The sequence below is a fragment of the Danio rerio genome, chromosome 15, assembly GCF_049306965.1.
Source record: "Danio rerio strain Tuebingen ecotype United States chromosome 15, GRCz12tu, whole genome shotgun sequence".
Taxonomy (NCBI): domain Eukaryota; kingdom Metazoa; phylum Chordata; class Actinopteri; order Cypriniformes; family Danionidae; genus Danio; species Danio rerio.
The window spans coordinates 37,259,002-37,280,681 of record NC_133190.1 but is presented as its reverse complement, the minus strand read 5'-3'; the positions used below and the strand labels follow the sequence as shown (position 1 = coordinate 37,280,681).

Genomic DNA, 21,680 nt, shown 5'->3' with positions numbered 1-21,680 from the left:
AAATACATGTCATAACCCAGACACTCACAAAAATAGTATAAACCATAATCAACTTAATCAACTGTTAAAACGCTCTACAGTTCTAAATTGACTGTAATAATGACTGTAATATATCTTGAAGCTCATTCCACACATATGGAGCATACTTGCAGAATGCAGATCGACCTAACTTGGTGTGAAAAAATGGCATCTTAAACAATAATCTGGTAATGTAAGTATTTAAACAGTACTCCAACAAATTAGATGTATACTGTGACAAAATTATCAACTAAAGCTTTAAAGATAAAAACTGAGATGTTTTCTAATGTTTTCTCTTTTGATTTTATATAAATTACAGTGATTTGTGCATGAACTTGAACCAGTGACAAATCTTAAGGCACTATGATAAACAATATCCAATTTTTTAAAAACATTTAGAGGTGCATGCATGTAAAATATATCCAATACCGATAGAAGTGTACTCTCAACTAAACGTTTTCACGCTGCAAAGGCAGAAACATTTAAAAGGCTATCAATATGAAAACTATATCAGGCCAGACACCTAGATATTTATAAGATGCAACAATAATACAGACTAATTTTTTTTAAATCTTTTTTTTTGTAATATCTTTTATGATTTAGTAGAAAGTTTTTTGTGTGTTTCTTTTTTGTTTTTGGAGCTTGATCACTCTTGGCATTTGTAGATCATTGTTTACTTTTTTAATGAATTTATAGTATATACATATACAGGGTGGGCCATTTATATGGAATCACCTTAATAAAGTGGGAATGGTTGGTGATATTAACGTCTTGTTTGTGGCACATTAGTATATGTGAGTGGGCAAACTTTTCAAGATGGTTGGTGACCATGGTGGCCATTTTTAAGTCTGCCATCTTGGATCCAACTTTTCTTTTTTCAATAGGAAGAGGGTCATTTGAAACATCACACGTATTGCGAATTTTACAAGAAAAACAATGGTATGCTTGGTGTGTGACATTATTCTTTCATGAGTTATTTACAAGTTTCTGACCTTTCATGAAATGTGTTCAATGTGCTGTTCATTGTGTTGGATCTTTACACACTGATAGCAAGACCGCAGGAGAAATGCCAGCACAGGCTTCCAGTATTCGTAGTTTCAGGTGCTGCACATCTTGTATCTTCACACTATAGACAATTGCCTTCAGATGACCCCAAAGATAAAAGTCTAAGGAGGTCAGATGGGGAGACCTTAGGGGCCATTTAACTGGCCCACAATGACCAATCCACTTTTCAGGAAACTGTTCATCTAGGAATGCTTGGACCTGACACTCATAATGTGGTGGTGCACCATCTTGCTGGAAAAACTCAAGGAACGTGCCAACTTCATTGCATAAAGAGGGAAACACATCATCATGTAGCAATTTCAAATATCCAGTGGCCTTGAAGTTTCCATTGATTAAAAAGGGCCCGACTATCTTTGTTGTCTATGGTGTGAAGATACAAGATGTGCAGCACCTGAAACTACAGATACTGGAAACCTGTGCTGGCATTTCTCCTGCAGTGTTGCTATCAGTATGTGAAGAGTGGGAGAGGAGTATTGCATTGACAATCCAACACAATGGGCAGCACATTGAACACATTTTATAAGTGGTCAGAAACTTGTAAATAACTCATGAAAGAATAAAGGTACATTAAAACCACACACCATTGTTTTCCTTGTGAAATTCCCAATAAGTTTGATGTGTCAAATGACCCTCTTCCTATTGAAAAAACAAAAGTTGGATCCAAGATGGCTGACTTTAAAATGGCCAACATGGTCACCACCCATCTAGAAAAGTTTGCCCCCTCACATATACTAATGTGCCACAAACAGGACGTTAATATCACCATCCATTCCCTTTTTATTGAGGTGTATCCATATAAATGGCCCACCCTGTTGTATATAGGATAGCATAAGCACATTTTTATATTGTATAAATTATTCCTTGAAACTTTTTTTTAGCTGAGACCTTTTTCTGTTAAACTCACTGTACTCTTGAATTAGGAGTAAATAAAACCTAACACCTAATTTATATACCTCCATAAAAATGTCACTGCTACTAGTTTCAGTCATCCATTTGTCACACTTGATGCTATTTCATCACACCGGGGCATTTTAGAGTGTGATTTTACACATATCTAGAAATGTAAAATTTTTTTTTTGGAGGAATTACAGCCTGGTAATTTTGATGCACGTGATATAAATAAACCAGTGTTCCACAATACGCGAATAATAAACATACGGTTGGATGTTTGGTTATATTTTTAAATGTTCTTAGCGTGCTTTCACTTTTGGTTTATTTTGAGCATTTTCTTTGTAAGCTGGAGTGTTTTCTCTTTGACTTTTTTTTAAGCATAGTTCTATGATCTACACTTGAGGTGGTTTAACCTAATTGAAAATGAACTTGGAAATGGTGCACTTTTTTTTTTTAAAGCAATACAGCCCAACTCCAAAGTAACAAACCAATCTTTATCACAGTCAATGAATTATTGTGAAATTTACATGAAAAATCAGTTACTGTTTTGCTAATTCCTCACAAAATAAATCATGGGTTAACCTGCAAAGAGTTTGTAATCCCTGTTTTTGTACAAGGTGAGCCGTGTACAGCTGAAAAACACCCTAAACTATGACAATGAACCACATGAAAGACTGATTCTGTGCCTTTCTGCAAAATGACTAACAAATTTGGAAATGAAATAGAAACGTGAGTTTCTGTCTTTCAGGTGTTCATGAAACTGACAACAATGTTCCTCTTGGTCTCATTTCAACTTTTATTTGACCCAAGAATAAAGTTAGTAGGAAATGTAGAGAAACAAGCCGCCTACAACGTGAAGTGAAACTGAGTGAGTATATTAAACCGGGAGACAGACTTTCAGTCGTGAAGGAGTAGGCTTTATTTCAATCTACCTAGACATTGTTGACCTTTGACATCAGGTTAGGAAATGTGGTTTGTTGTTTGTGCTTATCAACTCTGTGTTTTTTTACCAGATCAGACAATATTGTGAAATATTACAAATTTTTTTTAACTAATTTCTGTTGGCAAATTTTTTTTAGCTACTAAGTCTTCTGTGCGATCCTTTATAGATCGTTTAAACATGACAATATGGTGATAAAGAAATATTGCTATTTAAATAAGTGTAAATCCACAGATATAGATCATGACCAATGTGGAAAACAGTTGTGCTGCTTAATATAAGCTAAAAAATAAATATAATAGCAACATAATATAATATCAAAAGGACATTATTTTGACAATTGTAACAAAGTAATTAAAAACTGGTTTCAGGTTAAGGTTAGGTTCCTTCTAAAGATCATAAAAATGCAACCAAAACACATGTTAGAAAACTATGTAATTCTAAGAAAATAATTAGTAATTTATGTGTGCATTTATTATGGATGGGTTTTATGAACAGACTTGTAGTATAAACATTTAAAAGTCAAATAACAATGTAGCATTCCTATATATGTGTTTCCCCCTATGGGCTACAAAAGTCCCTTTTATTTTTCTGTTTTATTCCTAAATGTTTTTTTAATTGCTAACTAGTTCCCTTTATATAATTATTTCCTTTCATGGTAAAATGCTGATTATATAGTCCAGTTAATAGGTTGCTCTGAAGCCCACATCAGTGTTGTTTTATCAAAATTCAGAGCACTTCATATAATACAATACATACAACAACACAGATGATGAGTCACATTTTCTCAGTTTCATGCACAGTTAATCTGCACTGATGCTGAAAACCAACTGTGGGAGTTTATCTATAATAAGATGTCTTTGTTAAACCACTGAAAAGCGAAGCTCCCACTGCTCCTGCATCCTTATCGCCAGTTTAAAAGTCAATCAAACCACCATTCTTACCTCTACTGACTTGCTTTTTGGAACTAAAGGTTATGTTAAATGTAAGACTGTCTGCTTAGTTGAGGATTTTTTCACTGACTGTGCAATAAGCCATACTCTCACTGCTCTACATTGTACATAGCAATTTGTAAATGCACATACACATTTGTAAATGTGTGATTCATATCTACATATCTATTTGTAACTCCTGTTTAGGCCTGTCACAATAATATATCGACTTGTCGCACAACACATGGACATGACCTCAATCATTTTTGGTAATGCAATATATATCGCCCATACATAAAACCAATTCTAGCAACATTTTAGCTGATTGTGCAACATCTCTATCTCTATAAGAGGTGTCAGCATAGTTAAAAAAACACTATAGAATTTACTATAAATTACTATAGTATATTTTCATGTGGGTGTTTAACAGCTGAATATAGATCTGGTAGCAGATATCGCTGCCTCTATTACTTTTTACCTTGCACTTTTTAGTTAATATTTATTATCATTTGTTTAGGATATGCCTTTTCACATTCTGATATTGTATTGTCATTCTGTCATCATGTAATGAGTGGCATAAAATGGTCTTTAAAAAGACAATAATGTTGTTTATAGCAATATGATTTGGTGCAATATATTGTACAACAAAAATAGATATCGTGACAGGCTTACTCCTGTTTTTAGCAAATGACAACCTGTATATTATGTTCATTTCTATTTGCATATCCCTGATTATTAACAGCAACCTGTACAATATGTTCATCTATTTGTAAATATCTGATTCTAGTAAATATGACTTGTATATTATGTTCATCCATCTGTAAGTATTATCCATAGTTTTCTATAATTGCACTTTTAATTTATACCTGTCCTGCACTTGCTGCTATTGCACTTTTGGATAGAATTGAATTGCATTTCCTTGTGTAACGACAATAAAATGGAGTCTAATCTAGTCTATAGTCATTGTGTTGTCTATTAGTGATAGAAATTACAGTAGTAATTATATGTTGGTGATGCCTAGGCCCACACGGAATCTGTGCGTGCAGAATTCTGCAGATTTTCCTCAGATTTCTGCAGATTTTTAGCCCATTATTAATTCTGTTTATTTACTTGAGTAAATGTGTACATCTGAATTTATTCAGTTTTTATTCAGTAATTTATTACTTTTTAGTTAATATATTAAGGTTTTAGTTATGATACTCCGCTGGATACTCCCAAAATAATTCTGCAGAAATCTGCAGATTTTTACCAAAATTCTCAGCAGAAATAGCAAAAAACATCCGCAGATTCCGTCTTGCCCTGGTGATGCCTAACTATAAATGCTTATATTAGAACTACTATGACTATGAATGCTTTAGAAATGCATTTATAAATGTTGATGTTAGACAATGTTGTCTTTTTCATCAGCCACCCGAGCCCAGCTGAGATGGTGGAGATGTTGTCAGAGCTGCGGAGAGTGGAGGAGAGACTCCAGCCGTTCATTCAGAGAGCTCACCTCATTCTAGAGGCCGCCACCACCGCAGACTACAACAACAATGTAAGAAGACCACTCCACAATACAGCTTAGACACCATACCATATTTATTCTAAGGCTAGTGGGTATGAAAATTATTGGTAATGCTTTACATTAAGGTTGTATTAATGCATTTACTAACATGAACAAACAATGTTAATTAGCATAAGCTATTGGAAATAATTGTTCATTGTTAGTTCGTTAACACACGATTTTAACACACTGTTAACAGGCATGAATTTGGACGTTAATAATGCATTAGTAAATGTTGAACTAGGATTATTACATGCTGTACAAGTATAGTTCATAATGTATTCATGTTAGTAAATACATTAAGTAAACCTTATTGTAAAGTGTTGTAAATGATTAACTGTAACAACTAATTGTTTAAGTATGCCTAAATTATTAGTACCTGAAATGTTTCAGAATATCAAAAATATTTTTGTATGGTTTGTATTTTTTCTCAAGTGAGACAAGTGTGGTGCTAATCAACAAGAGAACGGACCAATAAAAGGTCCGCACACCATACCAATCAAGCAATACAACTGGTTATTGCTAGTACATACAGAGGATATCAATTACAATAATAGTAACCATGATGTTCATAAACCATATTCAAAACAAATGCATAAAAAACTTATAACAAGAAATAAAACAAGTGGATAGAAGACAGATTAGGAATGAATAATGCAATGTCAAGCAAGCATACAGTTATTTATTTCCAACATTTACAATGATGTGCCATCATCTTCCTCTCCAAAGACTGGGGAGCGGGTTGCAGTCACATTGGAAGACCAACACACATGTTTGAGAATGCCGGGCGATGCTTGACCCAAGTCTGAGCTTCCAATGTTACTACAAGAAGTTATCGCCTTTGTAGTCAAAATTTGCTTTGTTAATTATGTTGTTTTCTAAATGTGTATGGTATATTCTGCATATTAAGGAAGATCCGGAGAATACTAAAATGCCAATTTATTCAATTGTGTTGGCTTTAATTCTGAGAGAATTTTATTTTATTCAGTTCATTCTTTTGAAGCGATTTTAACACTGTTAATCTAAAATACAGTTTTAGAGTTTTTAGCAATAATAAATTGTAAAAGCCTATTATAGCTTGTGTCTGTAGCATATGAAAATAGCTATACATGAGTGTCCATGGTGTGTTAAAAGCTTTTTCCACATAATTCTCAGCCCACTTCATTGATTTTTACATGCCTCACCTAGATGATTATGATGTTTATAAGCTTAATGTGTCAGTTGAGTTAGATGATTTGCTAATTCATATCAGAGCAATTAAATATAAGAAAAGGCTGTCTGCCCTAAACGGAAAAAACTTCTCATGCCATTTATCATCATGAGAGATATATGCCATGTATACACAATTTATCTTTCTAGTCACTCGCCTTCAAAAGGTGTTGGTAAGATTTTTGAAGATTTTGTGTTATAGATTTCCTGTTCATCATATCACAGTTTCCTTAAAGATATTAAAGTGTCATGAAACAACCCTATTTGAGCAAGTCGTTTTAATACCTCTGATTTGAAAAAAATTTTGTGACATATTACGCAACCGATTAGAGAATAATTGAATCAAAATTGAAGGTAAAGCCTAGCCGCTTCATAAGCTGACCATTCAACAGCTTTGTTTATGCACAGCAGGATAGGTAAAATTTTAAAATAATCTAATGATTACAAATGAAACCGTAATTTCTCTTTTTTAGCCAAAAAGCCTAATAGACCAATTGTTATGCAATGAAATATGACGTTACTAACTGACGAGGAGACACGCATGGAAAGTGCTTATACATAGTGTTAATTTTTGTATTAAAAGAACAGCCGGAAAGGGGAAATTGATGGATTTGTGCTGAATATATTAGCATCATTGACTCATAACAATGTACAGTACCTATAACTGTCAGTATGTTTGTGTCCATTTAATACAGTTTCTATTCCAACTTGCAGTTAAGTGGAAAAAATAAATTAATTGAAATGCAGATCAAAGTATAAATAGCAGAAGTGAACAAATAGATTTTCCCTATTTGCACACTGGCAATGCAAACCCGCACACGCTAAGGAGATGGAGAATGATTCTGAAAGCAGCACTTCTACTTTATTTAGTTCAAAATCACTTGACTCACACAGTTTTATTGATTGTAGTGCAGGCACGCTGCCTTATAAATCTGAACATTTGTACACAAACACAAGTGTGCATGCAGGAGAAAGTGAAGACACTCCTGGCGAGGTGCATATTGAAGTCTATTGAAGTTTTTTTTTTTGCTCACTGTCACTGTTAAAAACAATTAATTATAATACAAAGACCACAAATGTCCCATTGCACTTATAAACTGTGTATTGTTATATTGTTGTAATATAGCAAAGTGCTTAGTAACTTCATTCACTTTTACTTGTGTCAGTTATGTCTTCTGAAATTGAAGGAGACCTTATGATGCTGACATCTTACATAACCACCTGAATAAGCGAAATAGGCTACGTTTAAGCACACAAATTTCCAAATACAGAGAACTGTACCGCTTCTAGACAACTGCCAAATCCAGATAGAACCATTTCGAGGTTTGAAGCTTGTATGCGGGGAAACAGTTTTAGTGTGTATATGTATGTTGGCACATTTAAAAACAGAGCACTGACAACCCATGTCTCTGATCAATGACACTGTAACAGGTAAGACCAGAAGAGTCAGCCAAAACTTTCTCATGCATATAATAAAGTTAAATAATAGTGCACTGTGATTTGGATCAAACAAGCTCTTACTCATGAATTAATGCTCAGAAACACTGAAAACCCAATGGCGTCTCTGTGTACTGGGGGCCATTAACCACTAGGATTTGCGGATTTACTACATGGCTGTGACATTGCTTAAAAATTTCTTTTTAAATCAAAAGAACGAATTTGCTCTAAAAAATGCAAAAATTTCACTCAACAGTAAAATGTTGGTGTCCTAATTGTGTTTTCATCAACATGTGGCACAAGGTTATAATAGTTTTGCATTTTTTATTCGTTTTCGGTTTTATTTTATTTTGACTTTGTTTTCAGATTTAGTTAGTTTTAATTAATTTTTAAAGGCAGATTTACTAGTTTTTATTAGTTTTTATATTTTGAAATTGCTTCGTTTTAGTTTAATTTTTTATTAGTTTCAGTATTAGTTTTAGGTTTTTTTTGTGTGTAAATAAGGGTATTTGTTAGGTGCAAGATTCAAAATGATCAAAATAAATACTGTATAAAAAAACTCATTCAAAAATAATTTTTTTGAAACATCTATTCAGATGACAATGTCATCTACCACTAACATCTGCCTGTCCTCAAAGTCAAATACAACAGCCCGCAAGATAGCTGCCCTAAGCACAATGTGTCCAAGGCTGCCTCTGAGGTTAGATACACAGTAGTGATGGGAAGTTCGGATCTTTGAATTCTAACGCAAACTGTATATTCCCATGTTTGGACTCAACATACCAAAATAATGTAGTCAGCGATCAAAATTTTAGTCATTTACAACATCACCATGATCTGAAAAGATTATTAAAGTTAAGTTTTGCAAGCCAACTAAAGCATGATTCACTTATTTAAATTCCATTACGATTTTCTGTTATAAAAGAGACTGTCGTATCACCAGATCCTCTCATTTAAATCCTCAGTTTACCTGTGCTGCAGTTGTTCATGTTTTGTTCAGTCACAGCAGGCTACCATGTACTATTTGTGTTCGGTCCACTGAATCATGCATGTGTAGTATTATTGGTTCACCGCTTTTCAAATCTATCTTTATTTCGAGTCAGAGGAAGGTATTAGGCATGTTAAAAAGTTAGTAGTTTCTGGATAAGAGTGCGCACTGGAAACGCGAATCGATTTAAATGACCGAGTTTGATTTGGTGAGCTAGTTCAACCAGTTCACTTTGAAGATCTGGTTAAAAAGAAAGATTAATTCGCGATCAGTATCAATATGACAGAAATAAAACCTATTATTGGGCGCAAAGGTGTTAAATTAATATTTTTCACTCTCTGTATTTAATGCTGTCGCCATGCTGCTGTCATATCCACTCGTTTTTGTCACGAGAGCAACAGCAAGGACTGAATGAAGCAGGACCGGCTTGATCTGGCCAATGGCATCAAGATGCTGAGGTGCCATATGGGTCAATCACCTGGCAGCGCGAAGTAAATAGATTTACTTGTGAAAGGCTTGCAGTAGGCTTATGTATTAAATACATTTACAAAGACGAAAACGAAGCACGTTTTTGCTATAATTTTAGTTATTTTCAGTTAGTTTTGTATGTACACAATACAGTTTCAGTTAGTTCCAGTTTGTTAAAAAAGCTATTTTTTATTTTTATTTCAGTTAACAAATATGTTTTTAAATTTGAGTTTAACTATAATAACCTTGGTGTTCCACAAATATATTTCCGTCAATATCTTTAAAAATAAATATGTTTTAGGATTTCATGACCCTTTAATGAGCAAAAGCTTTCAACATGGATAAAATTGTCTTAAATGCCAAATCAGCGTATTATAAGGGTGTCACGATCCTCCAAATCCTTGATTCGATTACATTTTCGATTCTAAAGGCACGATTCGATTCGATTTTCGATTATGAATAATTAATTAATTAATGTAGAATTAATTATTTGTAGCCTACCGTTTAAACTACCTGACCTGCATGGTCTTTGTTTTACCCATAAACAAGTCATACAGTAAATGAATAAAGGCAAGATGCACACATAATTACCACCTGTCAATCTCTTTTTCTGCGGGACTCGCGAATAGGCAGTGATATGTGTCGTTATAATGGCGTTGGTAAAAAAGAGGCACAACCAACAGGAACCAGCCAACATTATCTGAGGTGTTCGCAAAAATGACTAAGTACAAGTGAGTGAAAAATTGAAGCAGTCCTCTGACTGCCTGGACCTGCTGTCTCAAGCGCATGGCTGTGTGTGCGTCTGTGTCTGTGTGGTCACGTGATGTGCATTTTCAGAGGTAGAGAGGAAGGAGGGCTGCTCAGAAATGCTACACGCCACTGTGGATGTCAAATCGTTGTCGTTCTAAAATGCCATTTAAAAACACAGACAGTGTAAACAGGGCCTGAGTGTGTACTTTTCGCGAGCGGATTTGCAAAGGGGGCGGGCGGAGGATCGCAATGCCGGTGTTGTCTATCGGACGAACCATACGTGATACGTACATAGCAGAGCTTGCAAAACTGTGTTTTTTTTGTCGACAACACGAACGTTGTTAACATAACTCACTGGAAATCCAAAATGCTTACACACCGGCGACTTCATTGAAAGAGAAGAGGGTTTAAGTTCTATCGACGGGTCTCCTGCTTCTGCAGTTTAACAAGCACTTCAACAAGCCTGTTTTTTTCCCGCTTGGCAAGCCAAGCTGACGTGACATGGGGGCGTGGCAGCATCGACGATTCTATTTTTTGATTCGATTACCAAAATTGAGCATAAATTTCGATCGATTTCGTGACACCCCTAGCGTATTAGAATGATTGATTAATGGTATAAATTCTTCTTTGCTGTTACAATTTTTAAAATAATATTCATAGAAAAAAAACACAATATTTCCAGTGTCTTTAAAAAAACTGGAGTTTTTTTATAATATGAAATTTTCTGATGAGCTGTAAACTTTTTTATTGTGGTGGAAACCATTTGAATAACCAAAACTTCGACTCACAGACTCAAGAGAGGGATGAGGACCAGCGCATTCTCAACCTGGTGGGGGAGGCCCTCCGACTCCTGGGAAACGCCCTGGTGGCCCTAAGTGACTTGCGCTGCAACCTCCTGAGCAATCCACCACGACACCTGCATGTCATCCGGCCCATGTCCCACTACACCTCCTCTGTTCTGACCCCAGCAGGCGTTCACCACCTTCCTATGCAGGTAATACAAAAACAAGCTGCACATTACCCTGAAAGTGAAAGTTTTGCAGAGCACTTCACAGATGAGTACTGGGGTGTTTTTTTTGGCAGATGTAAATTTTCCAAAGTTTCAGGAAATACTGAGGTGATGGGGTTATAACATGATGAACAATATAAATGATTGAAGCTGACCTAATTAAAACCAAGCATTTACCTTATCTACAGTTAAATCTTGGATCATCTGTGGCCATGTCAGCCAATGGGAGACCGGCAGCTGAGGGTCAACCTCAGACTACTGGCCAATCAGATCAGCAAGGGCAGGGACCAACAGCTGCCAATCAGCCTGGTCCAGCCAATCAGCAGAGTGGACAAACAGGACCCAGAGTCATCCGCATCAGTCATCAGACCATGGAGCCTGTAGTGATGATGCAGATGAACATTGATGGTGGGTTGGACAGAGTGGTGCAACTATTTGTTTATTTTGTATTTCAGTGTACTTTAATTGTTTGATATGTTTTAGATTCTGGAAATGCTGCTCCGCCTAATGGACAACAGAATGGGACTGGCACAGGACAACCTGGTTAGTTTTTGGATGGACTGTCTGAAAATCTATTCATCATTTTATCAGTTGTGCACTAACAATAATTACTGTTGACATGGGTATAGGGCTGCACGATTAATCATATTATTATCACAATGACAATATTTTATATTTGTGGCCCACGATCAATAAATAAAGATCGTCATGATTTTATAGTATAAAGACCAAGCCATTATTTTAATCGGTGGAGTTTACAGATTGAACCCCATCACAAGCATGAGGTGCCTGTGTCTAGATTGAACATTTTTCTATGCATTACTAACATCACTAAACCAGACAACATTTGTTTACTAAATTAGCCAAATATCCGTGGAGATTCAGCAGTTTTTTTTTTTTTGCTAGTCATGTAGACAGATGACACTGGATCCAATTTTATCAATGTAAAAAATAAATAAATAAAATAAAAAATAAAAATCTTGGCCTTGGTCACAAGGATATTTAGGTTTGTTTTCATCAATCAGATGCAACTTTTATTATTTACAAGAAAAAAAAATTTAATTAAAAGTTTCAGATCAATTAAACTTACTTTGTAAAAAGACTAGCCTATTTTATACATTAAATAATGAAATAGAAAACTAATTGCCTTTATTTCTGATTAGACCATGCACTTTATTCTGTTTTACAGTTTTAATATGTATTTATGCTTTTTTCAAATATAATTCGTTCACCAAATATTTTTGCACATTGAAAGTAATTAAATGATGTTTCTTTTATTTAAAAATGTTATGCAAAGGATCAGGAATTGATCACGTGTGGGCAAAAAAATTATAAAAAACTGCGCTGTTTAGTTTCACCTCAAGATATTTAAATAAAAACTAACACTGAACTGCTCAGCATGCTCAAAGTTAAACTAAAATGCACAACTCTTTTTGGTTGCACCCGGGATGCACAAAGAACCTGACACATCATTCTTCTAATTCAATGTTTGTGAAGTATATGAATCAACCACAGACGCTTTGTCATGTTGGTTGTCACACACTGCTTTATAACTTAATAGTTTATAACAATAATTAGATTTAGCTTTGCTATCGTTTGTTCTTTACCATATCAAATATAATATATTATATTATATATACATATAATGAAAGTTAACCGAAGGAATAATCGTCATTATTAATCATGATTAACATTTTGAGAAAAATAATTGTGATTATAATTTTTTTTCTGTTATCGTGCAGCCCTACATGGGTATAATAGTTGAGTAAAACTAAATTAATTTGTCACTTAATGTAAAAAAACATTATATGTTTACATACCTACCTACTTATAGACAGACAGACAGACAGACAAACTTTGGTCAAAATAAAACATCATCATTTGGATTACATGTATTTAGTTTATTTATTTAGAATTGAATACTGTTCTATTCGGTCATGTACTTGTTAAAATATATAAAATAAGTCATTATATCAAATATATTTTAACATTAAAATGTCTTGCTGACAAAATAGGATTTACAAACAAGTGAAAATGTTGAAATGAACCAAACAAACAAAATTTGTAAAACCCTAGGACAACATTTCTAATCATCCTCAAATGTTTACTATTGTATGTTAATTATAAATCCAGAATAAATAGGTCAGTGTTTGTATGATCTACGTGTGCATGTTACAGGTGCCCCCCCTACTGTTCAGATTCCTGGTTTACCTCCAGAGTTCATGCAGGCAATCGTGCATCAGGTCACTCAGCAAGCCATGGCCATGGCAAACGCTGCCTCTACTGGCCAACAGACGCAACAGACCCCTCCACCTGCTGCAAACACAGGCTCCACTCCACCCCCGATGCCACCCTACCCACCGCAGGCCAGAGTGGTGTTCACCAGACCCTCCTTTACCCACAGGATGTCCAGCCCTACTTTCACCACTAGAGGGGCCACCATCAACCTCAGAGCAGCTGTTCCAACCATGATGGGCCAACAGCCGGGACAGGTGAATTACTTTTCTTTTTGTTTTTGCAATTTTTCTTTTATTGTGCATAGGTAATGACATATCTATTTTGAAGTGAGTAAAATTAGTTTTTTTTTTTCACTGCCCATTTACATTTATTAATAAAACATTTTCCATATATAATGAGCAAATTAAAAATATGCCAAATTTTGAAGTCGGCTATATTCTCATAAAAAAATAAACAATCTTTTTCTTTGAATCCCAATGCAATTTTCGTACTCTGCTTAACAAAGAAAAGAAAAGATCACACCAAAACAATTGTGTATAAATACTATCATAAAATAAATGAACTATACTCTCTTCTTTATCGTTCCAGAAAGCACATTGTAAATCAGCATCTTTACAAAATTTTGCAGTTACCTGTTTTTCCACGATGTGTTTAGAATATTGTAGTTTATATTAAATGTAAGATATTTTGACACGCTGTTTGGGACATTTTAAGGTGGTAGGTGATTTTTATATTGAGATATAGACTGTATGATAACATGGGTAATGAAAGCTTTCAATATTTGTTATATAAGGGTTTGGCTCAGCGATTTAAATTTCCCCTTGAATAAGCAAACGTGTTGTTGTTTGAAGCAAGGCTAATTGATGAATTCAGATTTCTTTACATGCAGATTACTTGAATCAGTCTTACATTTAGAGCTGATGTTTTTGACGAGAAACACTGTAAATGGTCCAGTTTGAAGGTTATTCATGTTTACTATAGTTCCAGTAACTGCACCATGGATTTGTTACAGAATTGAGAGTTATACATAAGAATTGCATTAACAAGAATAATAAAGGTGTATGAAATGATTAAAGGAAAAATCTTATTACTGTAATTTTGTTAAGCTTAGCATTTGTAAGCAATTGCTTAGCATTTGCATTCATGCTTAATGTAATCAGGCTAGTGTTTTTCAAACATTTATCATACAAACCACTTTTTTTTCCTGGAATGAACCCAACAGTTGTGAGGCACTTCCACACAATGCATTGGCCATGTTGTGGTTTGCTAAATGTGAAAGCGATTGTGCAGTATGATCAATTGTGGCTCAGACATCGTGTGTTGGTTTTATAAATGTGTGTGTGTTTTCCATCAGGCGGGACACTTCCCTCCGGCCGCTCTGAATCAGATGATTGGAGGACTGGTTGGGCAGCTTCTGACAGGTGCTGCTGGACAGACGGGTACATGTTTGCATTACACATGCATTGCTTTGACTGTAATCAATAACATAATGAGCTCTGAGCCTTTCAGTTTCATGCATATGAGGTCACCGTATTTATGACTAGAATGGTTTATGAATTACTGATGTTTAACTTTATGATGAGAATCACATTATATCTTACTACTTTAATCAACAGCCAGCCAAACCGCAACATCCACTTCACAAACGTTCACCTTCTCCACGTCTGCTTCCACAAGCACTCCATTTGCCTCCACAACCACCACAAGTGCCTCTGGGCCAACACAGTCTAGCAGTAGCAGTACCAACACTAGTTCCAGCTCTAGCTCTAGCTCCAGCTTCAGCACCAGCACTTCCCAGACAGGATCTGTACCGCCGCCCCCTCAGGAAAACCCTTTTGGGGGAAACCTGGAGCAGTTGTTGGGCTCTTTGCTGGGTGGAGCTGTTGCCGCAGGTGGCCCAAGCCCTTCCATAACAGTCACAATGCCTGGAGTTCCCACCTTTATACAAGGGGTCACAGACTTCATGCAGGTAAATTTATCTTTAATTTATCTCTTTGACCTTTCACATCTTCATAACTCTGGAACTCCAAAAATACAAGTAACAGAGGGTGCAGTGGGGGTTACACAAGGAAGTTCACCCCAAAAATACATTTCTCACATCATTTACGCAGCATTTTTTTTTACAAGTGAAGTGAATTTGCATGCTGTGAAATAAACTTTTTTACCTTAATAAACAGAACTGCAACATTTTAAGCCAGTGGTCACCAAACTTGTTCCTGGAGGGCTGATGCCGTACAGATTTTAGCTCCAACTCTAATCAAACACACCTGAACAAGCTAATCAAGGTCTCACTAGGTATACTTGAAACATCCAGGCAGGTGTGTTGAGGCAAGTTGGAGCTAAACCCTGCAGAGACACCGGCCCTCCAGTACCGAGATTGGTGACCCCTGTTTTAAACGTTGATTAATCTAAATGTATCTGATTTGCCACTGTATTTATAACACAGCAGAAACATTTAATTACTTCTAATGAAATTAAAATAAGCAAGTAAAAAGAAACCTGATGCATTGTGTGCAGATTGCAAATATACAGCTGCAAATTTTACATTTTAATTAGTTCTTGAAATTCACTAAGTTGCAATAGCCAAAAATGTTTGTTTGTGTGGGGAATTCTTGTTTATTTTGATGCCAATTTTGCATGAGCTCACTTGAACAGATGTATTTGGAATTAATTCATAAATCTAGAATGATTGTGAGGATTTTGTAGGTGAGGGCATCTGCTTTTTCCCACAAAAGCTGAAAGAAGAGTATATTATCTAAAGGGTTTTTTTATATGAAATAGTTTTTTGTGATGTATGTGTTGTAGAGATGCACCAAAAATAAATTTCTGGATGCAACTGACTGAAAGCAGAAACCAAAAATAATTTGTAATGTAAAAAAATAAATATTAATGAAAATAAATATTTTTTTAAATAAAAAATATATATAATTTAAGACTTAAATGTAACTCATTAACTCTTAAAAAAAACTCATTACTGTTGAGTAATGAAAAAAAAAAACACGCACACAAGCCAATAAATTAGTCACATTTGTGACCCTGCACCTCAAAACCATTCCACTCACAACTCTTGTTGACTTTCTTTGTGTGGAACATTTATTCATTCATTCATTTTCTTTTCGGCTTAGTCCCTTTGTTAATCTGGGGTCGCCACAGCGGAATGAACCGCCAACTTACCAGCGTATGGAAACATCCATACACATTCATTCACACACATACACTACGGACAATTTTAACTTACCCAATTCACCTATATACCACATGTTTTTGGACTTGTGGGGGAAATTGGAGCACCTGGAGAAAACCCACGCGAACATGGGGAGAACATGCAAACTCCACACAGAAATGGCAACCTTTTTGCGACCTTTTTGCTATGAGGCAATTGGGCTTCCCCTTAGTGGAACAAATTAACTAGAAACTATATTTCTCCCAGTTTTTTTTGTAATGCATGTTGGTGGGTGTAAGAGATTTATGCATCTCTGTCATCAGGCTTCCCAAACACTTTTCTCTCAGCCTCCTGCGGGACAACCTCCCGCCTCGACCCCCAGCGCTCCCACAGCACCACCAAACACAGCCAGCGCTCCTGGAGCAACAGCAGCAGCCACTGAAGGCCTGAATCCTGAGCTCTTCACTGGGATAGTGCAAGGCGTCCTGTCCACCATGATGGGCTCCCTGGGTACCCCTCAAAATGAAACCGAGAGTATTGCTCAGTTCATCCAGAGACTCTCCCAGACCAGCAACATCTTCACTCCTGGTACTGGAGATGCTATGGGTGAGCACTATTGGGTTGATGATTCTTTTTTTTGCATCCGAATGAGAAAAACTAAAGAACCTGCATGTGTTTTTAGGTTTCTTCGGTGATCTTCTGGCTTTGGTGTGCCAGAACTTCTCTATGGTGGACATGGTGCTGTTGCTTCACGGGCAGCACCAGCCACTGGGCCGAATCCAGCCTCAACTCGCCCAGTTCTTCACTGAGCATTTCCTGCAAGGCCGTGAGCCCACCGAGGCCAACATTACAGTGCGTTTTAAAGTTTGCCTTTTATACATTAAAGATTTTATAATATTAAAGATCAGCAAAGTTTTATAGATCACAGTGCATATGTTAAAGGGATAGTTCACCCAAAACTCACTATTAAATCACCCTCAAGTGGTTCTAGATGTAAAAGATTTTTTGAAGAAAGCTGAACTCATAATCGTGTGAAACAAGTTAAGTGTGAGTTTGATGACAGAATTCAACAGATTATTTGAGCTCTTTTCAGAGAAGTCTAATACTAAATGTGCAGATTTTATGTAATTGACACTGCCATAATAACAAAAAGCCAAACTTTATTATTTTTGTAAGTTGTGATGAAAAAAAAATTTCTAAAGACCTTTACTCATTGTTTCTGCGGGGTCTTAAAATGTCTTATATCTCAAAAACAAATTTTTAGGCCTTAAAAAGTCTTACATTTACTGAAATATTGTGTTGTAGATCTTAAACAGGTCTTAAATTTGCTTTGTTTATGTATTGCTACACAATCTGGCCAACACTTATCCAATCACCAACAATTTATCTTAATGAACTTTAATTTTTTTATTTTAAAATGTACATTTTAACTCTATTTACCATAAAAAGTCATATTTTCTTTATAATAGCATTTGTTTAAAGGTTCCCCATGTATTTACCGACCTTGACAGACTGTTGTGCATACATGTAGTTTATTATAGTTTTTAAAACTTTTAAAACTTTTGTCCTTTTTAAAAAGACAAATTGTATATAACTAGAACTTGCTTGTTTTGACACATTATTTAAAAGATGTTGCGAAGAAATAACTGAATTATTTAAATGTTTTATTAAACATTGTATAAATTATGTCTAAATGTCTAAATTATTATTGTATTATTAAATAGACTAAATTATAATATGTTTTGATAGGGCAGATAAAAATCTTTTCCAACTGTGACATTTGTAAAACTCCTTAGGGTTTAGCTCTGTATGAGCCTAAAATTTGATTCAGTTAGTTAATTTGACTCATTATTAAAAATATATTAATGTTTTACTACTTAAGCATACCTAGAACATTAATATTAAACAAAATTACATATGAATATCTCACATTTAGTCAGTGGTTTACATGTTCCTACAGTAAAACCTTAATAATAGTTGGAGGTTTTTCAAACAAAAATGTTGTTTTCACGTCAGTGTTGTGTAGAATGATAGTTTAATGAGTTTAGTTTGTTAGTTTTCTACGGTCTTATTAAGGGATAGTTCAAAATTCTGTTATCATCTATTCACCCTTGTTTTAAACCTGTTTGTTTTACTTTCTAATATAAAACAGAACTGTGTGTAGGTATAGTGTGTCCACTCATATTGGAGTGAAATAAACACAAAAGTCTCTTTTTTTTTTAATTTCCTGACATTTAAATAGGATACAAATCCCTCCCATTTTGAGACAAACCACAATACGTGACGTAGGAGTGTAGTGTGCCTGCCCACTGATTTGATTGACAGCTGTCTTTAAAGTAATGCGTATAATTTTATTAACAAGACAGGATGTGCGCAAAGCAACTGGGATTAAAAGATCTGTTCAGCTGTCTGTGATCATCAGTCCTCATAAAATTTGAATCTTACAAGTTTAAAAAGTTTTTTAAAACTGCATTTTTGCAACAAATTAGTGATTTAACCGTCTTTACTTTATCACCACAGCCATGTGTCATTATAATTCTAAAATAAGATGATTCAATCCCAGTTTGTAGACTTAAATCAGGTTTATTTTGTATATTAACATAACATGCCCATACAGTTAGATTTGAGTTGTTTGAATGATTCGCCGTCCGTCTAGATCTTTTGCCTGTTCATGTTGACATCGGCATAAAACAATACCAAATGGTCCAGTAAAACGTGAACACACATTTTTTTTTCAAATGCTAGCAGAGTGTGTGGGACTGATTACGACTGAAGATGAGTAAACATTAATAGGTGAACGTTCTGGTGATTAATGCAATAATCTACACTGCCGGCTGTTTGTTAAAGGAAGGATCAGAGATGGCCATTGATGTATGGGACTTTGTCAGAGCCTGACAGGAACTTTATCAGTACACAGTTCATGGATCAGTTTCTTCCTCCATTTCACTAGTTTAAGTAACTGTGATTAAAATGGTTGCCTACTTTTTGTTCTTTAAAAAAAATTTAGAACCTGTAACCATTGACTTCCATGGTATTTGCTTATCCTACTGTGGAAGTCAATGGTTACAGGTTTTTAAGCTTTCTTCAAAAAAATCATCTTTAGTGTTCAACAGAACAAAGAAACTCATAAATATTTGGAATCACTTGAGGGTGAGGAAATTGTGAGTACATGTTTATTTTTGGGTGAACTATCCCTCTCAACTCTAGTCCTGGAATATCCCCATAAACTTCCCATTTTAAAAAATGCCTCCATAATCACACATCCTGTAATGAGTTTTAGGGAAATATAAGGGAAACAACTAAAATGTTGCGTGAAAGCAGTACAAAACATTTATAATGCTGCACAAAAAAAATCATAAGAGCTATTCTGGAGTGCCCAAATCAGCCTAAAAAATCACACAGTTTTACTTTGACTAAACGAGAATGAAAAACAAGAAGTGACTCTTTGCAAGAAACTTTTCAGCTCAAAGGACATATGGACATAAATGCAATAAAGCACTAGAAGGGTTATTTACAAAAGGATTGACCGAGTACTACTGCTAACATACATAATATATATGCAGTAGATGGCATCACTGAGTGACAGCAGACAGACAATTTACACAGTGCATTGCCTGTAGTCTGCACGCAGTTTGCATTGTCTGAATTTGAATGCCTCAACGGATTGGTTTGTTATTGGTTTTGAATAAGTACTTTTGCGATGACACCTGTAGTATTATTAAAATATATTATAATTAATTATATATTAAGTTTTGCTCTATTGCCAACTCTCTGAACTTGTGCTTTATACATTTAAAACTGGTGCACTGAAAAAAATGCTTTTCTTGCTTTAGATTTGTTTTGTCTTGTTTTTAGTCCAAATATTTAAAATCTTAAATTAAGAAGTCTTATCTAGACAAGCAAAACATGTTGTCTTGTTTTAAGAAATAATATTCCAAAATAAAGTGAGTTTTTTTCTTAAAACGAGCGCAATAATCTGGGGAAAGCAAAATAAACTTGTCATAAGGAAAAACCCCATTGGCAGATTATTATGCATGCTTGTTTTAAGGAAAAACTTGTTTTAATATTGGCATATTATTTCTGAAATCAAGACATTATGTTTCACTTGTCTAGAAAATGCTTCTTGATATAAGAATTTTAAGATATTTATACTAGAAACAAGACAAAGTAAGCATTTTTTTGCAGTGTGATTCTGTGGTTCTGCAAATCTTTTTCCACTCATGTACAGTTTTGGTTTTGTTTTCTCTAGTCTAATTGTGTGTGTTTTTTCTCACCATTTTCTCTTTCCATCTTTTACTTTGTCTTTTTTAAATTTCTCTTTCTGTTTTAACAGGCAGCTGCTGATGACCTAATCGCTGAACTTGAGGAATACATCACAGAAAGCTTTGTAAGAATCTCTGGAAAAACCTATATCTAATTTAATTTTGTAGGTATCTACTTTTTCACAAAAGATGAAAGTTGAGTAAATTATCTAAAGAGTTTTTTAATATGAAATATTTTCAGTGATTTATAAGTTGTAGTGAAGCACCAAAAATAAATTTCTGTATGCAATTGGCTGAAAACCAAAACCAAAAATGATAAATGAATGAAAAAAATCTCTTCATTAATAATAAAAACTCACATTAAACTGTTTAAAAACCCAACCCAATGAAATAACTTCAGTCTGTTTACATAGAGAAAAACTGCCTTTATCCAATCGTTTAATTATATTTAACATTCTATTTTTAAATGTATCCTGAAAAAAAACTGCTTTTCTACAAAAATTTTTAGGATCACAACTGTCTACATTGACCATAATAAAAATGTTTCTTAATCAGCACATTTCTGAATGACCCTGATGCTGAAAACGGAAGTAATTATGCTGAAAATTCAGCTTTGCCCACATGAGCAGCTACATATTAAAATGTATTAAAATAGAAAACATTTATTCTGAGTTGTAATAATATGTCTTAAAAATGCAGTTGTGACTCAGCATAAAATATTTTATGTTGTAGAAATGAAAGGAATTTAAAAATTCCAAAGAAAT

The 21,680-nt window shown here is 34.7% G+C and overlaps 1 protein-coding gene across 4 annotated transcripts in view; it reads left to right on the top strand.

The window, feature by feature from the left end:
* Window positions 1-21,680, top strand: part of bag6 (BCL2 associated athanogene 6) — a 50,133-nt gene that overhangs the window by 16,026 nt on the left and 12,427 nt on the right. For 2 of the 4 annotated variants that reach the window (XM_073923368.1, XM_005157765.4), the window contains exons 8-17: window positions 5,254-5,383; window positions 11,035-11,238; window positions 11,442-11,661; window positions 11,737-11,796; window positions 13,432-13,745; window positions 14,846-14,930; window positions 15,108-15,460; window positions 17,002-17,260; window positions 17,337-17,506; window positions 20,988-21,041. In XM_073923368.1, the coding sequence (XP_073779469.1) occupies window positions 5,254-5,383; window positions 11,035-11,238; window positions 11,442-11,661; window positions 11,737-11,796; window positions 13,432-13,745; window positions 14,846-14,930; window positions 15,108-15,460; window positions 17,002-17,260; window positions 17,337-17,506; window positions 20,988-21,041 (1,849 nt within the window). 4 annotated transcript variants of the gene reach the window in all.